Below are 16,485 nucleotides of genomic sequence, written 5' to 3'. Positions count from 1 at the left end.
ACTTGCCTTTGGTCATTTATAATGCCCTGATGCTATTTAAAAATAATTCACAAAGAAAACTTCCTAGGAAGTCTAAGTAAGTAGATTTCCTTTAAGGCCTCATGAAAAATGAAGAGGACATTGTTTCAGCTCATGGTGACAAGCATCAGACGCTCCTCTAGGCAACCCTTGCTAGGGACACAGCAAATTTTTTCAGAGGCCTAACTCTGATGGATGCACAAAATAAGACAGACTGAGAGCAGAGCTTTCAAGAGGAAAAAAGACCAGTGGGCTTTAGGGAAAATGATGTTTCAGACTACCTGTGTTTTTATAAATTGGAGATGAGAATAAAAATTTAGGATAATGTGGAGAAAATATTATACTACGCGCTACAGTTCATTAAAGTACCATGCACAGAGCAAGCAGCTACTTAAGTAACTGAACAGATCCTGCTCCTCCACATCTTACTTTCCTTGAGAAAAGATGACTTGAATGACTTCAAATGTATTGCTGACATACCTTTCCTGGCTCCCTTCTGTGATGTCGTAGAGATGATTGGCACCTCCATCAGCACAAGCTCTCAGGGCAGCTGCAAGTGAAGAAAGAGAACATCAGCACATTTGCATTATAAATAAAAACTCACAACTAGTTGACAGCACTCTGTAAATTAATTGTTCATAGTGGCATAGGGAATAAGCTTGAGATCTTGTATGGCTTTTAGCTTCTGGTACTTGACTGCTTTCCCTGTTTCTCTAAATAGAAATTTGAACTGTTTTGATCAGACTAGTACCAATCTTCATCTGACTGCGCCACTGCACATGCAAATAGCTTATTTCTCTTATGAATAAAGTTCTATTTGTTTAATTCAACAAACAACAAAGTTGAATTTAGCAACAATTTTAATTGAGCAGCAATTTTATATAAAATAATACAATCAAATATAATCAAGCAGATACAAAAATAATTTGGCAGTGGTTTGGATAAAGCATAAACAAAACTGACCGGGGTACAAACCCAACCGGGGTACTGGGGGCTGGATTTTCTCACCCTACCTCCCGTACAAAAAACAAAGGAATCCAAACAAAACTAATATACTGTAAGCTAATACATATCCATCAATATTTTCCCATAAATCTCCTCCTATTTTTGATTCTTGAAATCTACATCACTGTACCGCACAGGGCCTGCTCTGCTTGTTTCTAAGGGGACTTCTGGTTTTTGGTGGTCTCTTGTGATGAAGGCTTCTCCTCATCGTCCCTGTCCTTTGAACAACCCCACAGGTTGCACATGCACCCCAAGTCTTGTGTTATAGAAGCCAGCATTATATTCCAAAAATAAGCCTTATTATTTCATAGATACCTGGAATCATCCCAATTTTGTCCATTTCAAGTCTGATTCCTTAATTATCCCGAGGCTTACTCTGTTTGGGATGTTACTTATCTCAAACTACATCCTGAATCCTATTTTCTCATTAACATCTGAAAATATCTGTTTTGTGACACTAACTACATATTTTTTACTCTATTACTTTTTAACAAATATTTTCTAAAATATTGATATAGTTAAAATTCTTAGCATGAATCGGATTCATTAATTACATTTCTATCTATCTGAACCTGCTGCCCAGCCAGCTTAAACTACAGACAGGCAAATATTAAAACCTGAAAAGGCCACCCTCCATCTACAGATGGATCCTCCACCTTGTCACAAGTGAGAACTTGCACTGTAAACACAACTATCTTCTCACCCAGGCAGAAAGTCCCCTATGGTGGCTTTACAGCAACCTGCATAACAATTGGGAAAGAAAAATAACCAAGAGTTAATAATCACAATACTGTTTTTTTTCTTTTTCCCCCCTCCTATAAGACAAAAATGGTAACTTTATTACAGTTCCTATATTTTTCCACAGACTGTTTGACTCTTCTGATATAAAGTAAGTGGTTTTTGTCTTAGCTTTAAATCTTGGATAATCCTGGTACAAAACCACAATAATTTTCAGCACTTCCACCTAACTTGGCGACTGCAAGGGGCATGTGCCACTAATTCCAGTTGATTTAAACAAGCAGAGACATGCTGTTCTCTTGTGATCCTTTTGTTTATACAGATTAAAGTCAGAGAAAAGAGACAAGTCTAACACTATTACAAAATCAAACATTAATTGGTATCTTTTTTCATAAGCTTCCCTATTAATCAGCATTTAACTAACACACAGCTCTTTCATGAGGTTTTAAAAACCTGATAAGCTATTAAAGACTGAAAATGACCATCTTGTCTCAGCAGTCTTTATCAGTTTTGCTCTGAGATGCACAAGTGAGATAACTACAGCACTCAAGATGAAAGAAGTTGTTGCTTCCACACTAGGGCAGAGTGTTCCTTCCAGGCCCAGAGAGACTGACTGGCAATACTGAAAGGACTGAAAGTCAGAGGGACAGGGGGAAAAAAGAGGAGAGATAAGTAAAAAAAGGTACAAACAATCAGATCAGGCACTTCTTGCTGCTAAGAATCCAATTGTCAGCCACACTCACTTTCCTTTGGTGTTTATTTTCCAGTCAGAACCTCCTGTCAGCAATGATACAAACCTGTATCTTTCCTTCTGATGCACATTAGATGGGCAATCCACCTCCCCCCTACTTAGCCAGCCCAAACAAATTGGGACAACAGAGTTCACCTCCATAGCTGTTCTCATCTTAAGTCCTTCTTTCCTGTGTGGGTACTAAAATCCCACAGGGAGTGTTTTTAAATGAATATCTAGTGTGCAGTACCAAGTGACCTTGGCTGAGGATTTTTTTGGGAGCTGCGAGAAAGAAGGAAGCAGGACAAAAAAAAAAAGCTACCAGTTCATCACAGGTGACTTTGGGTACCTCAGCTTTTTTCTTTCAGGCTGAAGCCATGAGCAGAGCAGGAGAACAAGCACTGTACTCCTCTGTATTGCTTCTAGCACAACTTCTGCTGCTGCTGTCTCCAGTACCCACCATGGCAAGCACCACTGCCCTCAGCCTTCTTGTACAGACCGTGCACTTCTCTGTCCCCTTAAACACTTCACCCTCTCCTTGCAGCATCCACCCAAACCCATATTAACAAGCCAAGGACAAGCAAATTTGATCCTGAGAAATCTTACTAGGTGAAATAATTTCTGGAGTATTCTAGAAGCTTGCCAGACACTTACTATGGTGATTCCCTGCTTCAGGCAAGTGCCTCATCCAGACTGATAAATACAACATCACAAGACAAGAACATTACTTTTTGCCTACTGTGTTTGGAAGATTTTAGCTTCTCCTTTCACTGGAGGTTGCAGCTGAAAATGGATTGATATACTTCCTTCCACCTGGACATATCCGTTCTCTCAGGGAGTCCAGCTCACACAGAACATAGTAATGGCCCATTGCAAGAGTGTGTAATACCTGTCCTTAAGTCAGGCATCCTGTCCACTGGCTTATTTAGCAGATACAAGCATCTAAGCAAGATCTAGGACCTAAGGTACATGACCTGCTTAAAGGATGTTTCCCAGACATTTCCAGACAGTCACAGCTTTTTCCTTCTGAAAATGGTGAGTTTTCCATCTATTCTCCCACAAAAAAAAAAAAAAAAAAAAAAAAAAAAAAAAAAAAAAAAGTAGCTTATAACTTCTGGGAATAAAAAATAATGGTATGAGATACATAACATGATATTAAAATATATTATTGGTCTCAATTATTTTAACACAGCCAGGGCCTTAACTATTGTATATTCTCTCAATGGACTTAAAACAAGTAAAGCCTAGCCCAAGATCTCTTCATCTGATCTTACAATTTTAAAATGATATGACTAAAAAAACCAAACTAAACTAAGCAGTACAAAACTGTCCTTGTTTAGAGCAAATTTTGGAGAAAAACCTCTAAAGGGGTTCCTCTAGAAAGCAGATCCCAGTGGCTCCTCCCCTAACTGGTTCAGGAAAAGATTTCTTTGGAGAAAAGTGGAAAAAACTTGTTTATTTAAAAGGCAAAGCATTCACCAGCATAAAAAAATTTGAAAAATATTAAACAATAAAACTTCTTTCTCCTCCAAAGAGATGAAAATTTCAGAAAGTCCCCTTGGTGGCCTGTAGCTCAGCTCACTCAGTCTCTTATCAGTCCCTCTGGTGCTGGAAATGCCGCGGCCCAGGCCCAGGCCCGGCCTGGTGGGCCACAGGTGCTTTTCTTTTTTTTTTTTTTCAGAGCAGGTTTAAACAGGTGCAAATAAAAAGAAAAACCACAGTCCAGGGAACTTCTCTGCCTCAGCTAGCTAAAACTAACTAAAAAGCAAAGGAGAGCTCTGTCCTGCTGTCTGTCTGTCTGCAGACAGCACAGTCCAGGAGCAGGATGCTGAGGGAGCAAGTGCAGTTTCTGATAACAAACTCTGTGCTTCTTCTCTCCCACCCTTCACCCTCAGAAAAACCCTTAAAGGTGCAAAACTTATTATCCAGCACAAAAAGAACAGACAACTGGGGATACAAGCATCATATAGCCAACCCAGGACAAAAACAAATCAGTCTTCAGTGTGGTACATGTAAAAATACTAAGATTCTTCCAAAGAAAGGAAGGTGCCTAAGTAACAGATCTATGAGACTTGGATATTCTTCACACAGATATGGTGCTAATATTTGATATCTCAAATCAAAAGAGTTGCCTTATATAACTGCAATTTAAAGCTGTCTCTCACAAATTTATTCTTATTTATCTAAAAAAAAAATTAAACTTCTGTAGCATTGTAAAGTTATTTAGAAAATTTATGAGGCACTGATCCTTTACCAGCAAGTTAACTTAGACTGATATCAAACAAAGCCTCAATTGCATTAAGGAACTAGCAGGTAATTAATAGATTCGCTGGAGGCCAGTAAATCATAACATTTCTACAGCTATGAACAAAGCTTTGCTTGACAAAAACTAATGATATATGTTAGCTGGAAGAATATGTATCATTATTACCTGGAAGTGTTTAAGGAGATGGTCAGCAATTCTAAGCTTATGGTTTGAATGGAAAATTCTCTATGAAAAATAATAGGAACTGATTTTTTAAAACAGTGCCTTTTTTATAAGAGACAAAGTTGCTTTACAAACAACTATTTGGCCAAGGTGCACCATGGCAACTGTGTAGGCAAATCTAAGAATCTCTAAGCGCTTTGCAACAGCTCACATGAAACCTCATTAATTATTTCAGCAGAAACTGAAGGACCTGAACAAGATTTGGGCTTTGTTTTGCTTGGCTTGGCATTCTGAAAACAGAAACACTTTCTTCTGAGATGTTTTCAATTCAAATAGATGAAAAAAGAATTAAAAGGTGGAAAGTGACACAGACCGATGAAGTGCTAAGGGTCACAAATGGGTCAAAGACAAGTTATCCTGCAGGGTGACCAAAGTGGATGGTGAGGCTTATAAAGTGAAGAATAACTTAAGAGGCTAGTCAGAACACCAAAGGTCTTCCTCTTACCATCTCTTCTACCACAAAGAGTACCATCACATTATGGCAGACTCCTCAAATTTGCTAGGTGGGCGGCACATGGAAGTATGCTCTTGCTTATGTACGTCAGAAAAAACTAAGTCATCAAAGACATTATCTAAGGGCTAGAGGTACTTAACCTGGCCTCTGTGAAGTCACACACACTAAGAAATTGGTTTATATTACATTTAACTAATATAATATTAGTTTATACTAGCAAATATAAAAAACTTCCTGTCCAAGTAGCTCACTGAGCTCTGGTGGGTCAGGAGAACTAACACCTCTAGAAAAAAACCCCTAATATGCACTTGGTAGCTGTAGCTTTTTCAACCAGCACAGCTGGAAGCAGAGGAGGCCTGTGATTTTGGCTACCCAGCTCAGCTGCAGAGACCCAGGATACCATTTCATGCTTCTGGTATTAGAAGAGATGATGCTAAGAGGACAAGGACACAAGTGCACTGCAGCCCCAGCTCAGCATGTAAATTTGCACTCCTTGTCATTACCACAAATTACCACCTTTACAATCTGAATATTCTGTGTTAAGCTCCACTGCTCAGAAATAGCTCTGTCTGCCAAATTACCACCTTTTCTATCTGGTGGATTCGTTTCTCATAAAACTCCAGTGTCAGTCAGGGAACTAGGGCATGAAGATATAATCAAAAAATCAACTGTTTTATTGTGCAGGAGGGGGAACTCAATGCCACTGTCAATAACTGCTTCCCAAGTTTTTGGGAGCAGCATGTATTCAGTTCAGTCCAACTCTTGCCATGTCTGAAATTAAGGCAAGAGTTAATACCCCTCAGCCCCATCTATGCCAAGGAAGAGTTACATAAAGAGCATATTATCAAGCCAACCTAAGAGTTTCTCACAGGCAGCATGAATGAAGAAGCAGAGGCCTTTCTGAGCACTGCCCTTCCTTTTAAATGGTGCATCTTCTGCTAGTAACCAGTGAAGTATTTCCCTTTAGTGACTGAGTTTGAGGCACCATTTTAGGGATAATTTTTAATTTTTACAAAAATTATTCTAACACAACAAAAACACTGGAAACAGTTTACTTTATATTTACCCCTTTGGCTAATATAAAAAACTTCCTGTCACTGTGAGACAGGATATGAGCAGCATATGAAACACAAAAAAAGGGAGGTCTTGGCTGTGAACTAACAAGTTCAGATACTTTTTTGCAGAAAAGGAGAAAGTATATGATTGTATTCAATAGCCCTGCAAATTCAGGTAGGGCAAAAGACTCCACCAAAGAGATGCAACTTTTGCAGACAAAGATGAGTGCATAGAAAGGGAATACATTTATAAACATTACCAATACCTGGGAAAGAAAAGCATAACCTTATTATTCCTATTCCATTATTCCTTCCAATTAGCATTTAAAATATATTCTTGTCCAAACCGATCTTGAAATAAATCTCTTTTTTTTTTGCTTAAATTCAAACTTGTGACAACTATCCTTAAACTGCTTTAGTACAGCCCCTCTGTTCCTTTTCTAATTTCGCACAACTTCTTCTAGGTATGCAATCTCTTTCCCTCATTCCTTTATTGATTCAGTAGCCTGGTAACCATAATTAACCTGCCAGCAAAATCTACGCATAAGAGAACTCTGCTTAATTAATGACTTGGAGTGCAGGTAGTAATACATATGTGAAACAAATGGTAGATACACAGAGAATTGCTTGCTTGTCTTGATACATAGGGCAAACACATTTTTGTCCCAGTATTACTAAAAAATAGCAGCTACCAACAACAAAATGCATAATCTGTATTTATGTGCTGTCTCATTTTCTCTTTTGTCCTGCAGAACCTGCAAAAATAAATTTAACAAACCCATGGCTTTGTACAGCTGCAGATTGCTAGAATGGGTATCAAACTGCATCTCAAACTATTGCCTCCCACCCATGTGTTTCCACCTGTGTTATCAGGACTGTTTGTAACCGCTATTCCATTTCAATTACAGGGCACTGCAGACGTCCCTCTTCTGTCAGCTGCAGCTCTGTTTAGCAAATCAACTACCAGTCCATAATAGTTTTCTGCTTTGTGGTTGGAAACTGGTCTTGCTATGAGGCTTTTTTACTATTTTAAATAGATCTATCCTTATGTTGCAAATGAGTGGTTTGGCTACTTAAAGAAACACCATCAAAGACATTGGTGAAAGCAGGGTTTAATACAAATCTGTGAAAATACAACTTTATACATTTTGATGACAAGGTTCACTCTTACTTGCTACAAAGATGAAAGCATACAAAAGAAGATCACATTAGAAGCAATTTGAAATTATTTACATGGAAGCTGGGAATACTAGAGGGGGTAAGGGTGCAAAGGATCTGGATGCAATGATAAGGGTGCAAAAGGGCTTTGCAGCACTTAGTCATTGAGTAATTAATATTTACAGAGCAATTTGATAGTGTTCCCTACAATTAAAACAATGATTAACTATAGATTTGAGATGGTAACATTCATACTATAATCAATTCATATGCACACAGATAAAATAATGTGCACACCCTTTTGTATTTGTGCAAAGGTACCAATCATAAATTCCCCTTGAGTTCAGTGAAATGCTAACATCAAATCCCTTTGTGTTTGCCAGCAGGCAAGGCTGCACCTAAAGGAGTGTGAAGATTGGGTGGGATGGGGGCACCAGCCCAGACCTCAGTGTTAGTGACAATTTGAGTATCACAGACTTGAGGGCAAGTGAGCTCCGAGGTGTCATACGCAGAGGGTTGTTATTCTAAAATTATTTGTGTATCCAAGAAAGATCCACCAGCTACAAATCTCTTATACCTAAACCATGACTTCTAAACTATTCATATCAAAGAACATAGGTATCCATTAGTCCTGAGGCGAATGGATCACCAACATTGCAGCTATGCTCCCATATGGACCAGACTGGATCTCAATATGTAAAATGACTGTACTCTTGGTAAGGTAATGATATGTTTCATATAAAGCTGCTGTGCTTCTTCAATGACTCTGCTTTGAGCTGTAAACATCATAGAGATCTCAGCCAAGCAGAGGCAAGATCCATTAAACAATTAAATATGAGAAGACAAGGAAGAAACCAATACGAGAATGAATTAGGAACACTATTCTTTTTCCAGTGCATTGATTCAATATTGAGCTAAAGCCACACAGATAACACTTCTCTTTATAAAGTTCACACAGAAATTAAACACATGGAAAAGGAAACAATTGTTCCCACAGAAAAAAAAAAACCACCACTAAATTTTAGCCAAACATGTTACAGTCACCAAAAAAATGAAAGAAAACTTTAAAAGAAAATTCTAGGAAAACTTATATCTTAATGCTCATTTTTTGGAAAAAAAAAAAGAACGGAGCAACCCTTAAAAAAATAAATTCCTAAGTGCCAAAAACCACAAATTCAAGCAAAAAACCTTGAGTACCAGTGAACATAGTAGTAGTAATGTGCTGTCAGAGACAGAGGCAAGGGAGCAACTGTGATTTTACTAAAAGTGAGCTTCTGCACTGTCTTCAGGAGCACTTCGATGCAGAGTTCATTATGATGATTCATATTCAAGGCTGCTGGGTTTGGAGTAATCTCTTGTCAGGAGTTAGATTTAATATTCCTACAAGCCTTACTTAAGATATGATTTTGTCTTCTCTTTTCTGTCATTCCCCCATTCTGTCAGACCCAAGAGCTCTGGTACTTGCTGAGCTGCTTTACACCCACTGCTGTAACAGGCTCCACAGACAAAGCAGCCCTGTGCTGTCTCACAGAGAAAACCAGGAGGAGAGAGCTTAAACATAAAGTGCCTGCTGCCATCATTTCCATTAAAATCTAAGTGACCTTTTCATGACAAGGCCATGTGGCTTGATGCCACTGGGGGAAGAATCAGGAAGAAGTTTATTTTTTATTTTATCCTTTTTTTTGCTCTCTGTCTGAAAAGTGACAGCTAAAGCTACACTATAACATTTAATCAGTTTTTTTTTTTGCCCTGAGCACACATCTACTATTACTAGGTAACAGTAAGAAAACAGTTATTAGGGCACAGACAAAAAAAAAAACAAAAAAAAAACAAAACAAAACAAAAAAAAACACCAAAAAAACCCCATAATATTAATCCTGACTTTTTTTTTTCCTGATACACTATTTGTTTTGAATGTATTTAAAGAATAACTTGTTAAATGTAAGATCCTCACAAATCAAATGAGCTGCTGAAACGAAAGCAGGAAGTCCTACCTGGGTATTTTTCAGAGTGAGGAGGAATACAAGCTCTCTACAGCCATATATTTGCATTTTATTGAAGTCTGGTCTGATACCAGGAATTCCCCCGAGATTCTCAAGCCCTTCCTGCAGTGCCACACGTTGGCCCCAGGGTTGGGTTGCATCCTGGCTTGCAGACCTTGCCTCTGTAACCCCTGATTGCTGCTGAAGGATCAAGCAAGTCTCAAACATCAAACCCCTACAGACATGATGCTACAGACACAATCCATCCCATCAGGCAGGCTTTCAGACAACACCTGCTTTCATTGCTTTGCAACTGCAAAGCACCTCACTAACAAAAATTTACTCTAGCCTGTCTACCAGCGTCCTATACCTACAGCAAACATCTACATTGAAATATAATTGAAGGTGAAGTAGCTGCAAGAGTGTGCAGCTAGCTTTTCCTGCATCAATTTCCTGGTTATCAAGTGAAATGGAAATAAATGATTTTTTTCCTGAAGTTTTAAAATCATATTGTTTAATAATATAATTGACCTCAAGCTTTGAAAACAACATTTTGTTTCTTCATTTTCTATTTTCCATTGCTGCAGCATTGATTTCTGACAGAAGGAAAACAAACAGCTACAAATACGATGGAATACCTCAACTGCTTGTGATTTTAATTGCTGGCCAGCATTGTCATCAGACAAACCTTAGTAACAAGCTGACTCTATTCCTATATGGAAAAAAAAATCTGACAAAAAACCCCACCACCTTTATTAGTATTATACATCGAAATTTGCTGCAAAGAGACACAAAAAATAAGCTTTTTATTTTTTAATCTGGCATTGTATTAGCAATAACAGACTTCATGAAATCACTGCTCCCTACTCCACAATGAGAAGGATGTGGGGCAGGCAGGGAGGCAATATTTGGAAAAAGGTGGTCAGCTGTGCTAAAACAGCAAAGAAGAAGAAATTGTCTCCTACTACTACTAGCAACCAGCAACTCTATGCTCGTCATCACAACCAGATCAGTGCTCCTGTCTCTTCTGCTTCCCCTCAACAAAATGCATTAATAATTCAAGCCAAACTGCAAGTGTAAAGCAATGAGCATGATAAGTTCATATTCATGTCTATGATTAAATATTTTCAGCTAATGCATTTATATTTCAAATTTTGTTTGCCTAAATTGGATTTGCAGTAGCCAGCAACTCATAAAAAATTAATCACACACTTATTTAAATTGCATAAAATATATTAATTCCTGCTACTAAAACACACATCTTTCTTTAGAGCGCAGAATAGATTTCCACACAAACATTTTATATCATAGTCTAACAAAAACTTTTGTGTGCCAAGGAAATTTCAGGGCTCATAAAAGTCACAAACTCCAATTTTGTTAAAAGATAACTAGACTATTACAATGCATAAATTTCTCAATGAATCAAGCATGCTTTGACACCGACTTGAAAACTTACTTAAAATATTCAAGAGAATAATCTTGGTCTAAAAGTTGTTTGGAATTAAGTATCTGAAAGAGGGAGAAACAAGGAACCAGACAAGGATGGTAGATACATTTTCCTAATGCAAGTGGAACTGATCTTTATTTTCTAATGTCTTGATAACATAACCTGTGTTCATGCTACATACACTTGTGTATTAGTAATTTTCCCTGCTTTTAACAGATAACTGTTCCATAGATTTTTCAAGCAAACAATTGTAACAAAGAAATGGCCTAACCCTCCCACCTCCCCCAAACTTTTATTATTTAACTTCTGACACTTTCACTCTTGTTTCTGACTGAACCCCACATCTTTTCTGTTGTCTTAACTCCCAGATTTGGGCAGTGCTAAGTTGCAGTAAAAGTTTCTTTGAAGAAACTGGAAATGTAAAATTACAAGAAGACCTGATCTTACCTACTTTATTTCATATTTGGAATAACTACAAGTACCTATGCCCTGGCATTTGCAGTAATCTACACCAGAGTGGTTTCATGGAAGCAGTGGATTTGCATCGCTTTTACTCTAGTACTGGCAGTTCAAAGGATGAAAAGGAACACAGATATTACAATGTGTGGCTCCCCTTAGGAAAAGAGGAGCTTTAGCTACTTGCATCAAGACTAATCCTGATCTCCAACATCTTCCCACACAAAATAGATCTAAAATTAAAATAATATTCTTGTTAGGCTCTTTATTTTAGCTGCTAAGTTTTCCAATAGTCAAGAAAGTAGGTCAGCTAGCATACTGATATAAAAGATCAGATCTATGATATAAGTTTCTTAAACACATTTCTTTCATTATATGTTATTTAATAAAATAGTTGAAAACCCCCAAAGGATGCAAAAATTAGAATATTTTCATTATTAAAATATTGTAGAAGGTGTGAATTACAATTTTCAAAAGAAATAATCAGCACCAACAATAATTTTTGGAAGTTTTTAGCTATCTTGATGAAATACTATGTTAAATCATCACAAGACACAAAGAAAGCTCATTTGGACTGTCAGAATCAGCTTCAACCAGGCTAGAAGCTGCATTTCTGAATGCTAAATGGGATTTCACATCTGAATTCTCTTACATAACACAAATGCAAAACCAATGCTGTCATCCTTGAAAGAAAATAATCAACATCTATATGGAAAGTCTGGTTATGAATGAAGATGGCATAGCAGTAATGTCCCAGCTCATAAAGAGATGAAGAAACAAGTGCATTGATTTCAAACCCTCTCTTTATTAAGGCTATAAAAGAACTTTTAACACAAAATTTCCAAATAAAAATATTTGTAGGAGGCAATCTAGAGCTTACTGTACAAAACTGAGTGTATATTCTCAGGGGGAATAAACTTCTGTGTGACAACTCTCCTCCTAGCAAGGCTGCAAACAGGTAATTAATTTATAGATCTCTGCATGAAGTAGGAACAGCTCTTGTCCTCTGGCAGTTCCCTGAGGCCTCAGAAAGGGAAAAGGAAATAGAGTGAATGGAAAAGTAGAGGCTCAGGGAGTATTCCAGACCCCGAATTTGGGACTGTTCAGTGTTCTAAACTACTCAAAATGTGATTTTAGTAGCAGATTTCTCCATGTCTAGTTTCCAGTTACAAAGATAATCAGTACATTGCACGTGACTTATCAGAATGATACAGTTACTGCTCCAGGCCTTCCATTTCAATCCATTACAAATGGGCCTAAAAGTGCAAAATCAAAGAACTTTTCCCTCTCATTTTGGTAAATATTTTTCTTTTGAAGAAAAGAGACTAGACTTTAGCCTATATTGAAGTCTGCAGTTCAGAAGTCAATTCATGCAAATCAGGTATGAATTCTTTGTTTTGTTTAAATTACCTCCTATCTAACTTTATTATATCCCCTTTTAAATAATGCTAATACAGAAGCATTTTGCCATTCCCTGAGGATAAGCTAAACCACTTAATCCTTATTGACCAGAAATATTGGCCTCTACTTTGGGGCCATTTTCCCCTTGTAGTTGAAACCTGTGTGTTCAATAAACGAAATCTTAGATTCAGTGCACTTGAGCTTACTCTGAAATTCTGCTTTTAGAATATGTTCCCTGTGAAACAAACAAGCAAAACCCCAGGACACAGCCTTGTTCAAATGGTAATACATTACATGTTGTATCTGCTGCTCTTTGTTATCAAAATGGTACAGTGAAAAAGAACCCCAAGAATTATATAGCAACTGTGAGCACCACTATAAAAAGTGTTCCATTTCAATGTTGCTGTTTAATTGCAAATTATCACCCTGTTAAGTTTTCCCAAGAAATATGGCTTATAAAAATGTCCTAAGTATATCTAACCTATCCTTATTTAAATCAGCCAAGTGTTGGCTAAAATGAATATCAATACTCTATTTAATTTACAAGCTCTGTCCATAATAAACACTTCATTATCAGGAACAGAAAATATTAGAAGACAGGATGTTCAAATGGGATTTGAATTACTGTACCAATCCCATGCTACCTTATCTGCCAGATGTGCTGGAGACTCCAGATTAGTACACAACATTTTCATTTAAAGTAGTGTGTTCCTGCACTCAGCCTTGTTTAAATCAGTATTGATAGAGAAGAGCTCGTAAAATAATAAATAAAATTTTATTTTTAGTTGTTTAATCTGGATTCATATTTCATAACCCTACAGTATCATTACCTACTGGGCTTTGAAGCACAAGAGTTAAACAGAAGTCAGTCTTTTCACCTGGCACTTATGTCCCTGCTTTAAAAGAGGACAACTCTTGTCTTCTCCAGATACCGTTTTCTTTCTCTGTGCTCGTCAGTTCTTGACTGAGGCTCTGATAGCATCCCTATATAAGGGGATTACCAGGCCTGAGCCTTAAATATTGAATATTAGAGAGGTAAAAACAAATAAACAAACACCCAACCACTCTACATTAAAAAAAAAAAAAACAAAAAAAAACCAAAAATTCTAAACCAAATCCAACTCTACAACAAACACATATTAATATGCGTAAGAAAGGACTTCCATGTAAAATATCTATTTCCTCACTGTTTTTACCAGTTTACTTCCAAATGTCTCTGTTGGTCATGCATTAGCTAAGACACTCAAGTCAAGCTCAGCCAGCCCAGTTCAGCACCATGTGTTTAAGGCAGGATTCTTTCTCATAAGAGGTTTGATGAAAGAATTGCTCTAACCCATGTGACAATACCTGAGTAAGCCCCTGTGGCAGATGGCTGCCTGTGTGCAGAGCTGAACATCCAGCACCGGGGCACTGTTCTCCCTAGCAAGGAACAGGAACAGCAATGCCCAGATTTCACACACGACACTCACACAGACCTGCAAAGACACCACTGAATCTTTGCTTCACAAGATGCTACACAGGTACCATAAAGGCATCAAGCATGGTTTTGCCAATGCAGAAAAAGATTTGCATAATGCTTCACTACCTCAGAGCTTCTAATGGATTTGGAAATTTGAAGGGGGTTTTTGCTTAAAGATGCAATGATTTCTCTGAAAGATTAAAAGGTGACCAAACTGCCACCTTTATAAACTAAAATAATGTTTAAAAAGGAGAACTAGAGATTCTGGTTCTTTCATTTATGTTGTTCACAGGTAAAACTGGGTACCATCAAGTCACAGTCTATCAATAGTCCCCTGGCAGAGAAAAGATGTCTCAGAAATTTGATTTTGCAGCTGGCTTCCCAGTCTCAGAAACATTTGATGCTTTTTCAGAAACCATAATCAATAGCTGTGACTAACTGAAGAAGGTTTTGTTTATGTGATTAATTTCTCCTATATAGTCAACCCAACACCTAACTTCTTAAAAAGCTTACCCCGAGGGGCATGAAATAGTATTTGATTTAAGCCATAATTCGAGAGGTTCCTGCATGCAGCTGGTCCTCATCCCTCTCTGTTCTGCCCCTACTGCTGTTCCTCATCCTCACTGCCTTCTATTCCAGGATATGCTTTATGAGCCACATAGTTAGTTTACTTAAAATTTAGCAATTGTGAGAGAAAAGCAAAAAACATAAGCAGAAGAGTATGGACCTCCTGGGGTTCTGTAGAAAAAAATTCTGAAAACAAAGCCAAGAAGACAGGTTCTTATGCCATAAGCAAGAATAAAAGGGGTAAGGGTCACACTATTTCTCTCTACATGCAGTAACCTCATGCACTGTCCTGTCACACCACCAAGGATGAGAGCTCCAAGCCGAGCTGTTCCCACGCCAGCAGTTTGTCAGAGACTGTATCATACCCTGGGCAGGTTCAGTGGAGGCAAATTGGCCTTGGAGAGAGTGTGTGCGCCCAGGGAGCTGCAGACACAGCACTGCTGTCGCTCTCTCCATGAGAATGGCTCCCATGCCACTGGAGAGAAGGGAATTGCACACCACACTATGCTTGGTGCAAAGATGCTGCCTCCTTCCAGCAGGAGACAAGGGTCACACTGAGTTATCCCTGATGTTGCTCTCCCAGCCACCACAAACGGATGGAAAAGCCTCTGCAGGGGGAGAACACAACCACTGGCCCCCAGTGAGGTATTCATCTTGTTTGCAAGTAAAGAATGGGACAGGTAGGAAATCAAAATATATCTCTTTTCTTCCCAGGCATGAGGGGTGCATTTCCTCACCCACAGTGAAAACAACAAGTAATGTTTCAAGAAACATTTGCTCCCTAACACAGCTGAATTCACCAGGGCATTCCCAGTCTCTCCTCTTCTAAAGAGGAATGACCACCCATTAAACAGTAACATGATGCAGTATGCATGTGGGAAAAAAACCAAAACAAAACCAAACCTAAATAAGAGAACCAACAAACCATTGGTCTGTTAAAACATACGATACTAAGAAAGAAATGCTTATATAAGAAGAAATATTTAAAAGTAACCACACAGAAAAATAAATTTAAAAACCCCACAACAAATAATTAAAGGTAACCTTTAAATTACTGTTGCAAGCTATAAGAGATATGCTGCAAATTTTAATAATATTGTTTGGAACATCAGTCATTTTGCTCTTGCTGAAATTCATTTTTGATAATGCAATAGTAACGTCTCAGGAATGATATTAAATTTCTACTTTGTATTAAAGTAGAATTGTATTATTAGCATGGTACAGTGTGTGCATCTCTGCTGGGATTACATTCATGCTTAAAAAACAATGTTATTTTTCTATTACTGATATATGTTATCTATTTTTGACACTGGAAAATATATTTCACTAAACTATAAACTAACAAAATCTCTCATCCAAGAGGATATCACTGAAGTTTCCCTCCTGGTGTATTTTCAATTCCTAGCCAGCAGACATCCTGCTAATATTTTTTTGCACAAACTCATTTGATTTGCAGCATACCTGTGAGCCCATATACTACAGTTAGCATGTCCAGTCCAATTATTCTTCCTCAATCTTTGACCAAAC

At 37.8% G+C, this 16,485-nt stretch overlaps 1 protein-coding gene across 4 annotated transcripts in view; it reads right to left on the bottom strand.

Annotated features, from left to right (window-relative positions):
- TPK1 (thiamin pyrophosphokinase 1) overlaps positions 1–16,485 on the bottom strand; it is a 304,414-nt gene that overhangs the window by 186,710 nt on the left and 101,219 nt on the right. For 3 of the 4 annotated variants that reach the window (XM_074541251.1, XM_005486976.4, XM_005486975.4), the window contains one exon: positions 499–568. In XM_074541251.1, coding sequence (XP_074397352.1) covers positions 499–568 — 70 coding nt within the window. Of the gene's footprint in view, positions 1–498; positions 569–16,485 lie in introns of those variants that run through there. The other variant, XM_074541253.1, reaches the window with a different exon arrangement.

Source organism: Zonotrichia albicollis, chromosome 1, assembly GCF_047830755.1.
Source record: "Zonotrichia albicollis isolate bZonAlb1 chromosome 1, bZonAlb1.hap1, whole genome shotgun sequence".
NCBI classification, from domain to species: domain Eukaryota; kingdom Metazoa; phylum Chordata; class Aves; order Passeriformes; family Passerellidae; genus Zonotrichia; species Zonotrichia albicollis.
Note: the sequence above shows the minus strand (reverse complement) of the source record. Positions and strands in the feature narration are given on the sequence as shown.